The following is a 15,817-nucleotide window of genomic DNA, read 5'->3' on the forward strand; positions in this document are numbered from 1 at the left end:
TAGAAATAAATAAAATATACATTAATTAAATTTGTCTGTTTTATTATTCATTAAACCTTACATAATTATTAATGTCACTAATTATTTATTGATAATTTAATAATTAGTAGATACAATGAATGTCAAATTAATTGTCAAATTGTATCAATGATTTGTAAACAGTTGAAGAATTCTATTATACACTAGCTTTTTGATGTCTGCACGTAAAAAGTAACCTAAGTGATTAAAGCTTTTAAGATATGTTCCTTCAATTACATTAGGTATCATCTTTGAGAATTGACGAACATCCTAAAAAGAATATGATGACAAATAACCATTCTCTAATTTCAGTTTTATGTTTCAAGTATCAACAATACCTTCACAGGTCCCAAGTTATCGTTCTCTCCGTAAAATACTGCAACTGGTAAAGTTGCCTTCCTAAGAGGATATTCTGGAGGCATAGTCGAATTGTAAATTTCCCTATTTCTACAATCTCCATAATCGAATTGTCTAAATGTGCCTTTATATGAAATTGACAAGTCAAAAATATAGAGAAATTAATTCAGCTCCTTTTGCTTAAATTGTCAAGTAATAATAGGAAAATATTAAAGTAACACAAACCTGGATAAAAATATAGAAATCCATAATGAATTATTTCCTTAACGGACGTTCCAGCAGGATAAACTTCCAAGTATTGAGATAGTAAATTCTAAATAGTTGGGAATTTTGTTTTAATTTTTTAACTACAGAAATCTATAATTATTTTCATTGAAAATTGAATTTTTGTCTTCGCAATTTTGAATGGTTATTTTAAATACTTACAGTATCTGTTGCAAACCAATCAAATCCATGTATAAGAGATACTATTATGTAACAAATGTATTGCGTAAACGATCCTCTCTTGCACACTAAACGAGTTATGAGGGTTGTAACGAAATTTTTATCCAACACTTTTATATAACCTAGACGACCAAAAACTTCCTAAAAATTAAAATAAAATTCGTAAATCATTTCTTCTTTCGCAAATTGGAAATTGGACTTTTTCTTACCTGAAGTAAATACGAAAACATGAAAACTGATCTTAATGTAAGTGGCGCATGGCCATAAAGCACTGAGGGCGACAAATTGACGGATAATTTAATTTTCTGATTGTATTCCGGTCGGAGTGACGCCATGACAAATAATTCCGTACATCCTTCTGAATGACACACGTGGAATAATCTTTTCTCTTTAGTTTCCTTCAAAATAAAGTCTATCATTGCTGGATGATCGTACAAACCAATCTCATGGAAACTGTTAAATGGAAAAACTTGTAATGACCTGTAATTTTAAATAATTTCTTTCATATCATGAATATTTTACCTGAAATTCCAAAATTTAAATCCGTATGAAACAAGTGTCTTGTGCTTTCTGCTAAATCTGTTTCCTCGATGATTACCCAACCAAACGTCATAACCATTATCAGCTAGAATGTAAGCTACACGCAAATGAATAGTTTATTTTTATACACTTGTCAGACAGCTTTGTGCAAATAAAATGAAAAAGAAATACCCAAAGACTGATTTGTTTCGGCGAATAAAAACGCAGCCGAACTATCGGCCAGGCCGTGATTTATTAAAACTGCAGGTTTTTGCAGATTGGATACTGCTGTGGTTTTATTGTTTGCTCTACCACCTGGAATTCGGTGCAACTCGAGAATGTATCCATCTTTTGTGGTAACATGGTAGGCTTGGAAGGGATATCCTCGCCCGGTTACAAAATTTCTCTTTAATAATTTATTTTTATTGTTAATGTTAATGTTGAAATTGAAAAAAGAGAAAGTGCTTCAAAATTCACGTTGTTATTGCACTAAGTTATTATAGTTTTATTGAGCACTTACTATATATACAGTGGCATCTTCATAAGAATTAACTACACAAATAATTAAGATGAAGGCGACACTTAATGGCCACGAGTTCTTCATAATTTTGACGCCCGCCTAGTGAGTTATTTGTTTCCTAAGACAAGACTAGAAAAAATCGAACGCAGTTATCGCCAGGAAGTTTTAGATAAAGGTACTGTGTTACATTTACCCACACATACTGTTGCATTGACACGTGAAAACCGTATATAAACATACACAAGGAAAATAAAAAAATTATTATTATCAAAGCATGCAATACTCATTTAGTTAAATAGTTGCGAAAAGAGTAGGGAGCTTTTATCTATTTAAGTAATATCCAAAAACTTTTAAAGTCAATTTCACAAATTAGAAACTAAGAAATTTTCATTATCGCTTATACACTTTTCAGTTTTGAAGAACGGATGTCATTGATTGTAATAATTAATTAATTTATTAATCAATGCCTCTTGAGAACGTGAAAATTCTATAAAAATATTTTGATCAAGTCCTAATGAGATTTAAATTGTCACAATATATTAATTCAAGTGCCGTGTTAAAGCGATGTTTTATTATAACTTTCAAGTTGTTGTCACAGTTTATTCGACTATCGATTCTGCAAACACCAGCATTGATAAAGTCACTAGAAAAAGAAAAAAATTATAAATTGATATTTTTTGTAAGTATAATTTTAGTGATAATTATTTTTCAAGAACCTAAAAGTTCAAAGACCAAAAAAAGGTTTTAACAAACCTGCATTCTTTTCTTGAATAGGTAATTGGAATCGGCTCCAGAGTGTAAACTGTGCGGTAATTTGGATAAGCCAAAGAACATTCATCAGTTGGGGAATAAAGCGAGGCCATGGATTCTTCTAAACATTCTGGTTGTGTGTACAATGCTCTTTCTTTAAAATCAATTATAAATTGTTGATTTTTATTAAATTACCAAATTCACTTATTATGTTTTTGTAATTGATTGTAAACATACCAAATTAAATTTAAATTAAACCAAAATAAATTACCAAATTCTAATTGAAGGCAGACGCCGAGCAACATGTTCTCCAAAATCACTTCTTCTTCATCTTTTCTCAAACGAGTTTCAACATTGAGACAGTTTTGAACACTTTGAAGCAATTGGCGCAATCCGTCTTTCATTTCTGATCTTTCCATACAAATTTGATTAAGCCAATAAATTGATTGGGGATCTCCTTCGGCAGGTGATCCTAAACTGACGGCATTTAATTCCGCCAACAGACTGTTTCGATAACTTCTAAATAACTTGAGATTCAATAAAATCTGATCAAACATGAAACTTCCTCCATTATAATAGCACTGTTCAGTTAGTTCATTTAATGTCACGTTGAAACGTTCCCTTTTAAAAGAAGTTTGAGCTGACGCACAGTCGGCGAAAACTGTGAACATACATTATCACAACTTATTATAGTTTTCAAATATTTAGACGCTAATGAATGTATGTGAAAAGAAAAGAAACTAATTGTAAAATTCAATATTAATTTTCTTTAGAAGGAAAATGAGTCAACAACTTACTGATAAAAACTCCAAGTATGAAATATAATTTCAACATTGTAAAACTATTTCCTTGAAAAAATATGAACAACTCTTATAAGTGAAATTAAGATTTCAACTGAGGTTCAAGACCAGTGAAGTTCTTTTATAAACATTGGACCGGATTTTAACCTCTCTGCGCGTGATTCTTCAAGGTGACTTCCTCGGAAGGTCAAACTGAACTCACATGAATTTCAGCCCCTTTCTAATAGAGGTGATTCAATAAAAAATAATATGCGATTCAAAAAAAATATGTTTGTCAATAGCTTGTAAAATACTATGACAAAAATGACAAATATATTTGAATAAATTTAAATTTTAGCAACTTGATAAATTAAGAGTTGACCTTGCATTGAATGTCAAGTGTATGATTAAAGTTCAGTTTTTCTTATTCACGTTGGGATGTGGCATTAACCGAATAAAAGTTAAACCAGTTTTGTTACTATTTTTTCCACTAAATTTTCTCAATTTTTAAGTAAAACTACTGATTTTAAAAGCGTACAAGTTTTATATATTAAATTAATTTCTATGTTTATTGAAAAATCTTTTAAAAAAAGAAAACGTTAACCTTATTATATAAAAATTTTAATTACTACTGTTTTAAACAGTTGTGAAGAAAGGATGTTTTATTCGAAATACATATAATCGCATCCTGAAAATTTTAAATCGTCATTGAATATTGATTTAAGTTGAAGTTCTGCCGAAGAATCACATTCTTTCAAAGCATCTAATTTACACATAAATGTTTTGAAGATCATGCTGCAAAAGAATAATTACTTATGTATCATTATAGTAGAGAAAAAAAAATTTTTTTTATTGAAAATCATATAATGCATAACAATAAAAATTACCTGCAGTCTTCTGGCAAAGTCATAATTACTACATTTTTATCGTTTAAGAATACATTGTTTGGCAAACGTAGTTTACACAAAGCCAAGTCCAAAAATACCCCAGGAGTAAAGCAATCAATATGATGTTTGTTAAGGAGTAGACCTAGACAGAAAAAAAATTATTCTTTTTTTTTATATTTAGAGATTTTATAAAATGAGTTGCTGGTTTTTAACTAAAACTGCCTTTTTATTAAATATAAAATTTTTAACAAATTATTTTAAATCTACTGAATGTTAGCAGAAGAGTTGTGAAATTACCAAAACTATTGCACGAAGCAAAAATCACGAATGTAATTTACCTAGTTTAACACTGAATGAACAAATGTAATCAACGCTTTGTCTTAAGAGTTTTGTTTTTTGCTCCAATGTGGGTCGTTCATTTTCCGAAAGACAGAGTTCCACTGTTTCATATATGGTTTTTAGAGAATTATTGAATATGGGTTGTTCAATGCAAGCTGTCTTAATGTTGGAGGCCATCTTTTCAGTAAAATTAAAATGCGAAAATTGTGAAGCCAAATGATGTACAATATTTACATATTGTGTTCTTTTTTCATTTATGACTTCTGATATTTTTGAAATACGTTCCTTAATATTCACAAAAGTTACATTTGCATTAATATTACACTTTTCTTCAAAAATTTCGTCACTTATGTTTAAACGAACAAATTCATCATTTTCGTTTATACTCCGTTTTATTGTTATTTTTTCCGGAATCACTGAGATGTTTTGGCAACCATAAAATGTATGGAACATAATGGAATCGGCAGCTTCCACAGCAGTCTTGGTTGTATCTTTGCAGCTCTTCATTGCCTCCAATCTACATTCTGAATACCTCTGATAGTCACTAAAAACAATATTTCATTAAGAAAATAATGTGTGCAAAAAGTGAGAAAGAAATGGGTATATTTATTTTGAAATCGATCCCCCCATTAGTTGAGACCGGAAAAACTAATCTTTTAGACGCTTACTTGCATTCTTTATTGCTGTAGACAAAGGGCAATGGAATAAACTGATCAGTTTTGTACTTTTCCTTGCAAGTATCGATTGCTGCGTTTGTCACCAGATCCAGACAACCTTCGTCCGACGAGAAGGCATGACCTTAAAGGAACAAACCTACGTAGTAGTAAATCTAGTAGTAGTAAATCGTAGTAGTAAAGAATTAAATTAAAGAATTAAATTTCTCTTTTTACTATGTATGTATTGTGCACAGAAAAGCTCCATCAACCTCGAAGTTAGGGCTTGCAGTTTGTCATCTTTTAAACGATCTTTCTCTTCCATGCAGAATTGAGACGATGCAATGAATTTTTTGAGCATGTCCTTCAGGGTGGCGTCCTTGTTACAACGTTCTTGAACTAACTTGTACACATCGTCAGTTGGGCTCACTTCCTTCTTCCAAGTCATGAACCTTTCGGTTAGATTTAAAGTGAATGAAATATGCCTACTGTGCACGTCTTCATAAAGATTTGCTCCTCTCGCATCACACATATGTTTCAAGTCAGTTCTTTTAATGTTTAGTCTTTCAAGTGTATAATGCCTAACGGGCGGCATACTTCGGCACGTGACTCCTCCAGAAAGATCTGTTATTCAAATGTTAGTTTTCAAAATTAGAATTCCGAAAATTGTTTATCATTTGGATTGTGTTTCATGTAGTCATGTAATTGAAAAAAGTAATTCTATATGAAGAGGAAAGCTCTTCTTCTGATGAAACAAAAGTATTTAGCGTTAAATCTAGAGAAACCTGCCTAAGATGAGTGTCCGTAATTTATCTACAAGTATTTTCTTTAAATCTGAATAATTTCACTTATTATAAATTGTAATTTGTGAATTTTAGATTTAGAGAATATAATCACAGATAATCTTATGCATGGCAGAAAAATTTAGCTGGTGATTGATATCAATGAAATTAAACAATTTCATTTCATGTTACTTTTCAATGAGAAGGAAAACATTTTTCACTTGGTCTTTAATCTTTAATATTTCAAAAACACTCTCAACAACATGAAATTTATAGATTCGGGTACTAAGCTGCAACTTAATTTGACCCCAATTATTATTAATTAAATCATCTACAAGCAGTTTTTAGTTTTTCGACAACAATGGATTTACTCACAAATTACAAGAAGGAAACTGCAAATTTTTGTTAAAGTCTCCATTTTTCCACTCTGGAAACTGATATTCAAAAAGTAGGGTGACAAATCATTGAAAAAGTTTCACGACGGAATATGAGGTGATCTTAACGAAGAGACTCGTTTTAACTAAATGACGTTTTAACAGAGCTCTTTTATGCGTTAATATAACTGATTTATAAATTATGGCAATTTTCTTATTGTGACGTCATGGAGGGTCCTCATCCAATAACTCGGTCTATGCTCGGATGCACGCTGTAATGCAGAGATGTTAAGTATTTCAAATAAATCCATTTCAAATGGAAAATGAATAATGCCTGTTTTCACTTTGCATTTTAAATATGAAACCCTATTGTATTTAGATTTCAAATGATTTTTCTCTTTTACTTTAGATTTGAAAATGCAGAATGTATTTGTAAATTTACTTTTAAAAGTACAATTGATATATAATAATCAATACAAGTTTGATTTTCTTAATCAAAAATGATTCACTGGCCTCCTAAAAAATGTTGCTACTTGACTGGTATATAAGCGAGTTCGTCCAAGCGTAGGTCGAGTTTTGATGAAGGCCCTCAATTAAGGTCACTAAATTGCAAAGCATTTCTAAGCGGAACTCATGGTAGTCTAAAAAATAATTTTTATATAAATCATAATTAAAAAAACCCCTTCATTTAGTCTACAAACTACAGACGAACTAATAATGTTGCCATAAAAAAGATTTCGCATCATTTGAAAATAAATTATTTAAAAAAATTATAAATTCAATTTACAAACTAATAATAATTTTCATTCTTCTACACATTACGTTCGTAACTTAAAATTTTATTTAATTGTATCATTCAAATAAATTAAATTAGTAGTAAATTTAAAAATATTTCGTTAAAACTTAAAAGTGGTTAACTTTATTTCATGCAAAACCAACTTTAGTTATCATCCTAAATAGCACTTACTTTCTCACTCACAATCGAGATACTTTTTCCATCTAATATAAACGATTTTGAAAAATTAAATTTTGCATATTTCGAGTTACTGTAAGTCAAACACATTTTTTAATCCTGATTTTTAAATTCACAGAAAGTTGAACATTTAAATTAGTAAATTTTAGTTCTTTATATTGAAACAATCATTCCAAAGTGAAAAGAAATATAAAATTAGGGCGAAATATTAAAGGTAGTCTATATATTTGCTCACTTATCATCTTCACTCTTGAAATGAAATGCGAGAAATGACTGGACACCAAACAACTACTTCTTGTTAGTCTATAGCAGCAGAAGGAATATTAAATTCTGTTTTTAGTCCTTTATCACTAATTCCAGGTAAAGGTTCTTTATTTATTTTAAATATGCAAGAGTTAATAGTCTGCTTCTAAAAACAACAGAAGAATAATAAATGAAGGAGCTGCTGTACTTTAATTGCAGTAATTATTTGACGCTCTACGAGGGGAATTTGAACATGTATACTTTATATATTCTATAGCCTAAAAGTGGCACCTTAAGGTACAGTCTGTTATCGGCAGCTGACAAACTATGGAGCTCGATCATTATTTCTATAGAATCAACCAAGGTTTATTGTCAGCTTGCGGAGTTTGGCCACTTCTGTCAAAAAGACAGAAAATTATTCGCAGATTCATTTTCTTCATTATTGACTTTAGCAACTTTCCTCCACTGGTATATATTTATGATTGTTCAGTTTTATAATACTGCATTATTTATGTCAATTAATCTTTTCTATTTAAATTTAACAAAATCTTCTTAAAACGTTCTATTTCACTTTCACCAAATCATATATTATCTAATTCAACTGGATAAGAATTGATTATTGGTATTTCAACTATTTTTGTCCCATTCATTTTAAATAATTTTATTGTTACCTTAACAAAAACTTGGATCGACAAGTGTTCGATTTTACATTTTACTTGCTAGATTGGTGAAACAACAGCACAGTTTGTATAACAAATATTCTCTGAATTAATTACTATTAGATAGCGTACGCAGTTTACAATTGGAGAGATGCTGATGCCTTAAGCGACTGTGTTACATTCATTGCGAGTTATAGTCTCGGTATAATCAAAATATCGACTATCATTATTCAGGACAAGAAGGTAAATTATATAATATACTAATCCACCTTTCATTGTTTCATTAATATTGGGTCTTAACCCTTCGTCAGTCATATATGAGGAAACTCTCTTTCTCATAAGTTTTTGCCTGTGGTCGGTTAGGTCAATATAAGGATTTGTTAGATGAGGAGTTTCTTCACTTTGCGAGTGGCGGAGGGTTAAGAGCATAATTATTATTAATTACATGATAAATATCGGTTGCCTATTTTTTAAAGATACAATATCTTTTTAAACAAATACAACACGATTGGAGCGTTTGGTCTTCCGAGCCACAAGTACAACAGCTTGAAAAGTTTGCCGAAGAAGGGAAAAGCCTTAACTTCATTTATACAGGTTGACATTTGATTTTGCTTCACCATCTAAACCAGTGTATGGCAAAACTCAGACCTTGAAATTTGTAGTTGCAGTTTGTACTTCTGCTTCTTCTTACACTTTCCTAACAGTTGCTCCACAAATTTATTACTTATTTGTACAACGCCCTAATGGAACAAGAGAGTCTTTCCTCTCCCCAGAAGAGTTTGGGATTGACAATGAGAAACACTTTTATTTAATTTTGGCTTTTAACAATCTCAGTGTCTGGATAAACTCTATAATTTATATTATAGTCGATTCGACGTACTTTACATTTGTTCAACACGCCTGTGGACAACTTGGAGCCGTTGGGTATTAACAGTAAAGATTTACTTGCAATCTTTTTAAGGTTACTTTGATGCTGACATGCAATAGAGGATATTTATTTAAAGAATTTGTTTAAATTTATTTAAATGTAAATCTTATTACTAAGTTATTTCTAAAATATTTAAATAGTAAAATGTTTTAATATACCCAGAATACTTTTCTTTTAAATAGGAATCGTTTTGAAAATATTAAACTGATTTCTTGTAATGGAAGAGAAAATAATAATGATTCACTGAGATTTGAAGAGATTTACTTCTGTATTCAACGATACAAGAAAGCTTTAAAGTTAGTATGTATATTTTAGTATGTATGTAGCTGGGGAGTGGGGCAGCGCATGCATGTTATAGAAAAATATAAAATGCAAAATTATTAACTTAAAATTAATAAAAAATACATTTTTTTAGATTTACAAGCTTATTAAATGACCTTTTCTCTGTGTATTTCTTTTTGATCGTAGGAATTAGTGCCACAAATCTAGTATTTGCATCATTACAGGTAATTGTGATTATAATAGTTATAGCGACTTTAAACCTGGATTAAGTGATTTTGGTAACGCTAAACAAACATTTTCTTCTAATTTTATTTCTTGTTGCGCAGACTGTCATAAATTTAGATAAATTTAATGAAACAGTGAAATATGGAAATTACGGACTTCTTCTTGTCTGCCTTCTATTCTTAAACAGTTTTCCTGCTCAGAAACTAATGGATCACAGTTCTAACATTTCTCAGAACATGTAAAAAATTTTAATATATTTTGGATACGTTAATAATTCTGTAATAGAAAAGGCCACAAACTGACTTTTGTTGATCTTATACACATTACATGTAATTTCTATAAAAATATTTTTTTAACAGTTATAATAGCTGTTGGTACGAAATGCCAGTTTCTTTGAAAAAATCTCTTCTGTTTGCGTTAATGAGAACATCGAGGATATGCGCAATTAACATAGGCAAATTTTACGTTTTGTCAATGCAAACATTTGCATCGGTAAGAATTTAAATATTAATTTTGAAAATGTACTTTATACTTTTACTTTAAATATTACTTACTTTTTAGATTGTTCGAACAACAGTTTCTTTGTGTATGTTATTATTGTCCATTAGGTGAGTGAAATGTAGTATAAACTATAGTACATCAGAAACTGAAATCTGTATAAATAAATATTTGTAATATACCAACTTAACAAAAAAGTTTTTGTCCATTTTTTAGCAGATTTGATGGTAAACCGTCAGTCTAAGCTTTTAAAATTTATATTTAATGATAATTTTTTTTCAGTAACGTTTTCTAGCTCATTTTTAATGGAATAATCATTTTTAGATATTTGAACTTGACAGTGACCAAAGTGCAAATAATTGCAGTGATTTATAATTACAATATTTTTCAAGTTCATTTTTGTTGCAGCTTAAAGGGAGTAGCCTAGCGACCAAATTTTTTCAGTGTTCAGACAAACGTACGTATAGAGTTAAAAAATTTTTATTGACAATTCTGGACTCAAGACAACAAATTAAGTAAGAAAAAATTAATTTTGAACAATATGCAAAACAATTTGATTTTATGAATGAAGATCAAATCAAATTCAGTTGGATTAGATGAACAGAGGCGCCTGAATAAGCCTCAAAGGTCATTTGTTAGAATTTTCTGGTGATATAGTTCTATTCAACAAAATTTCCGTTTGACATTATTTTTATTTAAATTAACGTTAATTCCTTCTAAACAGAATTTGTATGTAACCAATTTTTTAATTGACTGAAATTTTATAATTAAGAGCATTTCTATTTATAACCCTCTTTGTATCTAAAAGAATGTATTAAATGTTCCGTTAAAAAAGAATTTTGATAAATAAAAATTCTTTGAAATATAAAGAGGATTAAATAGAAACCCAATGATTTCCGGAAATTTTTATTTTAACGCAATTCAAGCAAGTGGTAACTTACCATCAGTTGCTGATTTAGATTCTGTACGTTATTCGCAACTGGAGTGATTTCGATGCGATAATCTATGCAATTACAATCTTTTCGAGTATTATATTAGGTGTAATAAAAATCGTGAATATTATGTTTCAAGATGAAAAGGTAAAATTTTGTGATATCTTCAATTTCACCCTATGTTTTATGTTACATGAATTAGCATTTTCTTTTAGTTTTCTATGAATACATTTTTGTGTACTTATTCTAAGTTTAATATTCAAGATACGTAAACTTTTTGAACAAATTTTACATGACTGGGAAGTTTGGCATAATGAACCGCAAATAAAACTACTTGAACAATTTGCTGAAGAAGGGAGAAGAATCAATTATATCTACGCAGTTGCTGTTTGTGCTTCTGCTTCCTCTTATACGATTTTTGGACTTGCTCCTTATATTTATTATTCATTTGTTCCAAACTCTAATAAATCACGAGAATCATATCAAGTACCAGAAAAATACGTCCCTTCTAATGGGGGTTACATTTATATATCCATAGCTTACAATTTGCTTTCTTTGTGGACAAATTCCATCATATTCATAACTGCTGATTCAATTTATTTTTCTCTTGTTCAGCACTCTTGTGGACTTTTCGCAGCAGTTGGGTAAGAAAAATGTCATTTTATTTCACAAATAACGTTACGCGGCATGGACATCATAGTCGTATATAGCTGACAGACAGATAAAGGATACGACGGCGTCCTCTTCCCCTCACTCGCTATTGTCTTGTCTCGAAAAAATAGAAAACGAAAGTTTGCATTATATACCTAACTAATTATTAAAATAATATTTTAAGATTTAATACTTATGTAAATATGATGTTTTCTTAACAGTAATCGGTTTGAAGCCATTGGTAAAAAGTATTCTGGAAGCACAAAAATGAGCGATATCTTGTACTGTATTCTTAAATACAACAGTGCATTAAAGTAAGTATGTTATAGAGTTTAATCGATGCACAACTCATAAGTTTAAATTATTGTTCTTTACTTTTGAGTTTCGAACAAACATTATTTATTGTGCAAGTCTATAGCGGTAATAGTTGAAATAATATTTTTTACACTTGTAGATTTGCAGCTGAACTAAATGAAATTTACTCCATCTACTTCTTCTTTACTGTGGGCATTAATGCTGCCAACATAATATTTGCCGCCTCACAGGTAATTATTATATATTTTTATTCGGAACAGGTTAAGAGTGTTTGACCCAATAAGTTGTCTTTGAAATGATTATAACATTGCAGACAATAATACATTTTGAAAGCAGCACTGAAACGGTGAAATTTGGCAATTACGGGATACTTATGGTGGGACTTTTCTTCCTCAACAGTTTTCCTGCCCAAAAATTAATTGATCGAAGCTTCAAAATTACCCAGAATATGTAAATTAAATTTATCAAGAAAATTTTAATGTTGTGTTATTAAGAAGTAAAACTTGGCTGTAGGCAGATGAGCTGTGATTAACTAACTACTTTTTAATTCCGCGAGCTTTCAATTTCAAAAAGTTTTGTATTAATTGAAGTAGAAGAAATTCTCTGCCTTCCAATGTTCTCCTTCCTAATGTTGGTCTTAAAATGAAACCTAATGTATATTATAATTAGAAAATAAAGATGTTAATTTCTTCAGTTATAATAGCAATTGGTATGAAATGCCAACTTCAATACGAAAGTCTCTTTTTATTGTGTTACTGAGAGCTTCTAACCTGTGTACAATTAATGTCGGAAAAATTTGCATACTGTCGTTGCAAACATTTAGTACGGTGAGTTAATTGTTTTTAAGGACGTAATTCAGAAAGCATATTTTCTCTTACTGTAAATTTCTTATGAATTTTTTACTGTAAAGGTTGTTCGAACGACAGTCTCCATGTGTATGATGATATTATCCCTAAGATAAATAGCAAACAACTACCAAATATTTTATTATATGTGACACGGACAGTTAAAAGGGTCCTGCGATCCGAAAAAATCGAATTTCACTTTTTTATCTATTTTTTCTTTCTGGCTGCATTAGTTTTCTCACAATTTCACTTCAAAGTTAGGCACTTTGACAAAAAACAGTGCAAAAAAACTAACAACTAACTTGGTAAACTTCGAAGTCTTTTTTCGGACCGTAGGTCCCTTTTATCTATCCGTGTCACATATGTCATTTCAAACCATAAATTGGAATTATGTGCAATAAATTACATTTTATTAAGAACTAATAAATACATTAGTCGTTAGATGTAATTTCTTTTAAAACTTCTTTACATCCTGCATATCTTTTTTCCTCATTAAATTGTTCTTGAAGCCAATTTTTTGTCGAGTCCTTACAATCGCCATGAACGTCTAATTTACAAGTGTGCATTCTTTCGAGTCCACTGAAAATTAAATTGCATTAAATATAATGACAAAAATAAATATCTATTTCCTAATTTTTTCTAAATCAACGCTTTTTATTAACAAATAAATACTAACTCGCACTCCTCTGGAGATGAAATGAATAATAAGGGAAGATTATCGAAATAGAACTGCGTAATGGACATATTTTTGGTACACAGGGCCAATTGAAAGAATGTCGAAGAATCATGAAAGCATTCTTTATCATTTGGCGAATGACTTCCCACTAACACAACAATTCTTTTATTAATTCATGTAATTTATAGTTAATCAATTATAGTGAAGAAAATATCTTACGGTTTTCCAATTCAGAACAAAATTTCCCAATGCTCTTGTTCAGTAATATCTCTTTGCTTTCTTCCTCCAACCGATCTTCTTCGTCTAAACATTGTTCAATGGTATTCAACATACTGTTCAAGTTACTTCTGATGTCTTCGGCTTTATAGCAGTTTTCATTGACCAAAGCTTTCAATTTAGTTCTCTCCTTAAGATCTCGAATCAAGTACAGCTTATCTGATTTGATTTTTAAAAAACTGGTGTACGTATCTTTTACACTGTTTAAGGAGTCGTTGCCTCTTTCGTTACATTTTTGCTGCAATTCGGTTTTAGTGAAATTAAATCGCACCATTGGTTGGTTGTGGATCATTTGTCTTATATCTTCTGTTTTCTCGATGTCCTCTAGCGTCTCATCATCGGCAGTGTTAAATTCCTCATTTGTTTCAGGGACTGGTTCAGTTGTATTGTAAATAATTTCTTCCTCAAATGTTGGTAATTCTTCATCAAACTCTATGTTCTGACAATCAAATAGTGTATAATATGTAACATTATTGGCCGATTCGAACTCTATTCTTGTGGACTCGTTACACATTCGGATTCCAGTTTCAAAGCAGTTTAATAATCTTCGAGCTTCACTGAAACAATTCCGTCATGCAAGTTTTCAGAAAAAAATGGTATAAGTAACAATTATAGAAAGATCTACAAAAAGCTTGACCTAATTTTTCAGTATATTTTAGACTTTTTCAATTTAGGTTTAGGTAAATTAAAGCACATAGCAACCTGCACTCTGTTGTACTGTAAATTAAAGGCAAAAGAATTGTCGGAAATTCCCGGAATGATCGACGACACAAGGAGAAATTTATTTCTGTCATTTTTGAACACTGATCGTCTATTTTTCCTCCTCCTGTAAAATAAAATACAAGAGAATGTTTCAATTTTTAATGGAAAAGTAAATATTTTATTTACATTAAATTCAAGTGCTAAAAAGTACGTTTACCCAGGAGAAAGAGATGACAAAGTACTTCTAGAAGTTTCGTCACGAATATTTGCTTTTGATCTTCGAGCAGACGACTTTGTTCATCCATGCACAGTTGCACTTTATCAAAAAAATTATCCACCTTCAATTTTGAATTTGAATCAGATTGACAGGTTTGCATTCCATTTGAAAACTCGAGATTTAATGAATGAAAGCTAGACAAGTGTAGAGATAAATTCTTCTGACTATCAATTAATTCCTGATATAAAGAGTCCCCTTGCGAAGAGCACATTGTTTCCAAATTATCGTGCCAAATATTAATCCTTACCAGTGAATTAACCACAGCTGAAGGAAATCAACAAATAAAACATTTAATTCTCTTCTTTCTGCTTCTTCTAATCTTTATAAAGAAATCCTGCATCATTTTCAATTTCAACTTTTTTTCATCCAAAATGTGGCGAATTTTCCGAAACAGTAAAAGTACTTAAAGAAATTTTCGAAACATTAAAAACTTACCAACTAAAAAAACTAAACTAAAAATTCTCATAGTCATTTTAATTACTTATGATTTTTAAAAAATAAAAACTAAAATTAACTTTATGTGTTATTATTTATTTGGACGAGCTATAAACAGGTGTTGATAACACGATTTTAGGCTCCCATTGTCCTGAACAGGGACTTTATGTAAACTGAATGACGTTTTGCAAACTTCACCTTCATGTGTCATGACTGATTGACAAATGAGAGCAATTTTCTCTTGATTGATGTAAATGACATTAAAAATAGTAAAGGGATTTCTCTAGTTTTGTTTTAATCAAGGTTTCAAATCACAATTACTCCGCCTATTGTAAATAAGAATTCACCGACGTTAATTAATTGTGTTCCAAAAAGATAAAGAATTTTTGCCTATTAAATGGCACTCTTCTTGTTAGTTACAATATTAAAATTTATTGCATGAATATATATCCTCCCGTTCTTTGCAATAATGACATAT

General features: G+C 30.2%; 6 protein-coding genes across 7 annotated transcripts; 2 read left to right on the forward strand and 4 right to left on the reverse strand.

The window, feature by feature from the left end:
- Positions 1-31: 31 nt before the first annotated feature.
- LOC122500814 (lipase 1-like) lies at positions 32-2,253 on the reverse strand. Its single transcript, XM_043609925.1, has 8 exons — positions 1,859-2,253; positions 1,531-1,744; positions 1,342-1,456; positions 1,029-1,272; positions 802-960; positions 601-688; positions 357-499; positions 32-288 (listed from the first exon to the last, which is right to left on the reverse strand). The coding sequence occupies exons 1-8, from the start codon at positions 1,940-1,942 to the stop codon at positions 145-147; spliced, it is 1,191 nt and encodes a 396-aa protein (XP_043465860.1). The 5' UTR covers positions 1,943-2,253; the 3' UTR covers positions 32-144.
- Positions 2,254-2,293: 40 nt separating this feature from the next.
- Positions 2,294-3,929, reverse strand: LOC122500816. Its single transcript, XM_043609927.1, has 4 exons — positions 3,406-3,929; positions 2,880-3,269; positions 2,612-2,762; positions 2,294-2,501 (listed from the first exon to the last, which is right to left on the reverse strand). Exons 1-4 carry the CDS (start codon positions 3,440-3,442, stop codon positions 2,363-2,365), a joined length of 717 nt encoding a protein of 238 aa, XP_043465862.1. The 5' UTR covers positions 3,443-3,929; the 3' UTR covers positions 2,294-2,362.
- A 63-nt stretch (positions 3,930-3,992) lies between these two features.
- On the reverse strand, positions 3,993-6,581 carry LOC122500811. Its single transcript, XM_043609918.1, has 6 exons — positions 6,424-6,581; positions 5,504-5,890; positions 5,282-5,411; positions 4,613-5,157; positions 4,275-4,416; positions 3,993-4,182 (listed from the first exon to the last, which is right to left on the reverse strand). The coding sequence occupies exons 1-6, from the start codon at positions 6,464-6,466 to the stop codon at positions 4,050-4,052; spliced, it is 1,380 nt and encodes a 459-aa protein (XP_043465853.1). The 5' UTR covers positions 6,467-6,581; the 3' UTR covers positions 3,993-4,049.
- Positions 6,582-7,400: 819 nt separating this feature from the next.
- LOC122500888 (odorant receptor 82a-like) lies at positions 7,401-10,428 on the forward strand. Of its 2 annotated transcripts, none has more exons than XM_043610032.1 (9): positions 7,401-8,106; positions 8,421-8,540; positions 8,774-8,891; positions 8,960-9,221; positions 9,408-9,521; positions 9,641-9,731; positions 9,834-9,970; positions 10,092-10,224; positions 10,294-10,428. In XM_043610032.1, the coding sequence occupies exons 1-9, from the start codon at positions 7,966-7,968 to the stop codon at positions 10,342-10,344; spliced, it is 1,167 nt and encodes a 388-aa protein (XP_043465967.1). In that variant the 5' UTR covers positions 7,401-7,965; the 3' UTR covers positions 10,345-10,428. The 2 variants fall into 2 exon arrangements, with proteins under 2 accessions (XP_043465967.1, XP_043465968.1); XM_043610033.1 differs by having other exon boundaries at positions 9,002-9,221.
- Positions 10,429-11,261: 833 nt separating this feature from the next.
- On the forward strand, positions 11,262-13,089 carry LOC122500889 (putative odorant receptor 85d). The gene is made up of 7 exons (XM_043610034.1): positions 11,262-11,309; positions 11,427-11,806; positions 12,035-12,127; positions 12,268-12,358; positions 12,442-12,578; positions 12,823-12,955; positions 13,039-13,089. Exons 1-7 carry the CDS (start codon positions 11,292-11,294, stop codon positions 13,087-13,089), a joined length of 903 nt encoding a protein of 300 aa, XP_043465969.1. The 5' UTR covers positions 11,262-11,291.
- A 299-nt stretch (positions 13,090-13,388) lies between these two features.
- LOC122500886 lies at positions 13,389-15,776 on the reverse strand. The gene is made up of 6 exons (XM_043610030.1): positions 15,340-15,776; positions 14,845-15,168; positions 14,628-14,751; positions 13,869-14,482; positions 13,650-13,797; positions 13,389-13,552 (listed from the first exon to the last, which is right to left on the reverse strand). Exons 1-6 carry the CDS (start codon positions 15,374-15,376, stop codon positions 13,405-13,407), a joined length of 1,395 nt encoding a protein of 464 aa, XP_043465965.1. The 5' UTR covers positions 15,377-15,776; the 3' UTR covers positions 13,389-13,404.
- Positions 15,777-15,817: the final 41 nt, after the last annotated feature.

The sequence above is a fragment of the Leptopilina heterotoma genome, unplaced genomic scaffold, assembly GCF_015476425.1.
Source record: "Leptopilina heterotoma isolate Lh14 unplaced genomic scaffold, ASM1547642v1 Lhet_191, whole genome shotgun sequence".
Classification (NCBI taxonomy): Eukaryota; Metazoa; Arthropoda; class Insecta; order Hymenoptera; family Figitidae; genus Leptopilina; species Leptopilina heterotoma.

Bases quoted from the DNA above. Each gene is read 5' to 3' on its own strand.
- LOC122500814 (XM_043609925.1), bottom strand. From the start codon at position 1,942: ATGAAGAACTCGTGGCCATTAAGTGTCGCCTTCATCTTAATTATTTGT. The intron at 1,273-1,341 runs GTAAAATATTCA...TCCATTTAACAG, and splicing joins TTTAAATTTTGGAATTTCAG to TTTCCATGAGATTGGTTTGT. The intron at 289-356 runs GTATTGTTGATA...TATTCTTTTTAG, and splicing joins ATAACTTGGGACCTGTGAAG to GATGTTCGTCAATTCTCAAA.
- LOC122500811 (XM_043609918.1), bottom strand. From the start codon at position 6,466: ATGGAGACTTTAACAAAAATTTGCAGTTTCCTTCTTGTAATTT. The intron at 5,891-6,423 runs GTGAGTAAATCC...TTTGAATAACAG, and splicing joins CAGTTTCCTTCTTGTAATTT to ATCTTTCTGGAGGAGTCACG. The intron at 4,417-4,612 runs GTAAATTACATT...TTTTCTGTCTAG, and splicing joins TTCATTCAGTGTTAAACTAG to GTCTACTCCTTAACAAACAT.
- LOC122500888 (XM_043610032.1), top strand. From the start codon at position 7,966: ATGGAGCTCGATCATTATTTCTATAGAATCAACCAAGGTTTATTGTCA. The intron at 9,222-9,407 runs GTATTAACAGTA...TCTTTTAAATAG, and splicing joins GGACAACTTGGAGCCGTTGG to GAATCGTTTTGAAAATATTA. The intron at 9,971-10,091 runs GTAAAAAATTTT...TTTTTTTAACAG, and splicing joins TCTAACATTTCTCAGAACAT to TTATAATAGCTGTTGGTACG.
- LOC122500816 (XM_043609927.1), bottom strand. From the start codon at position 3,442: ATGTTGAAATTATATTTCATACTTGGAGTTTTTATCA. The intron at 2,763-2,879 runs GTAATTTATTTT...TTGATTTTAAAG, and splicing joins CTGCCTTCAATTAGAATTTG to AAAGAGCATTGTACACACAA. The intron at 2,502-2,611 runs GTTTGTTAAAAC...TTCTTTTTCTAG, and splicing joins TATTCAAGAAAAGAATGCAG to TGACTTTATCAATGCTGGTG.
- LOC122500889 (XM_043610034.1), top strand. The intron at 11,807-12,034 runs GTAAGAAAAATG...TTTTCTTAACAG, and splicing joins GGACTTTTCGCAGCAGTTGG to TAATCGGTTTGAAGCCATTG. The intron at 12,579-12,822 runs GTAAATTAAATT...TAATTTCTTCAG, and splicing joins TTCAAAATTACCCAGAATAT to TTATAATAGCAATTGGTATG.
- LOC122500886 (XM_043610030.1), bottom strand. From the start codon at position 15,376: ATGACTATGAGAATTTTTAGTTTAGTTTTTTTAGTTG. The intron at 14,752-14,844 runs GTAAACGTACTT...TTTATTTTACAG, and splicing joins TTGTCATCTCTTTCTCCTGG to GAGGAGGAAAAATAGACGAT. The intron at 13,798-13,868 runs GTAAGATATTTT...TTGTTGTGTTAG, and splicing joins TTGTTCTGAATTGGAAAACC to TGGGAAGTCATTCGCCAAAT.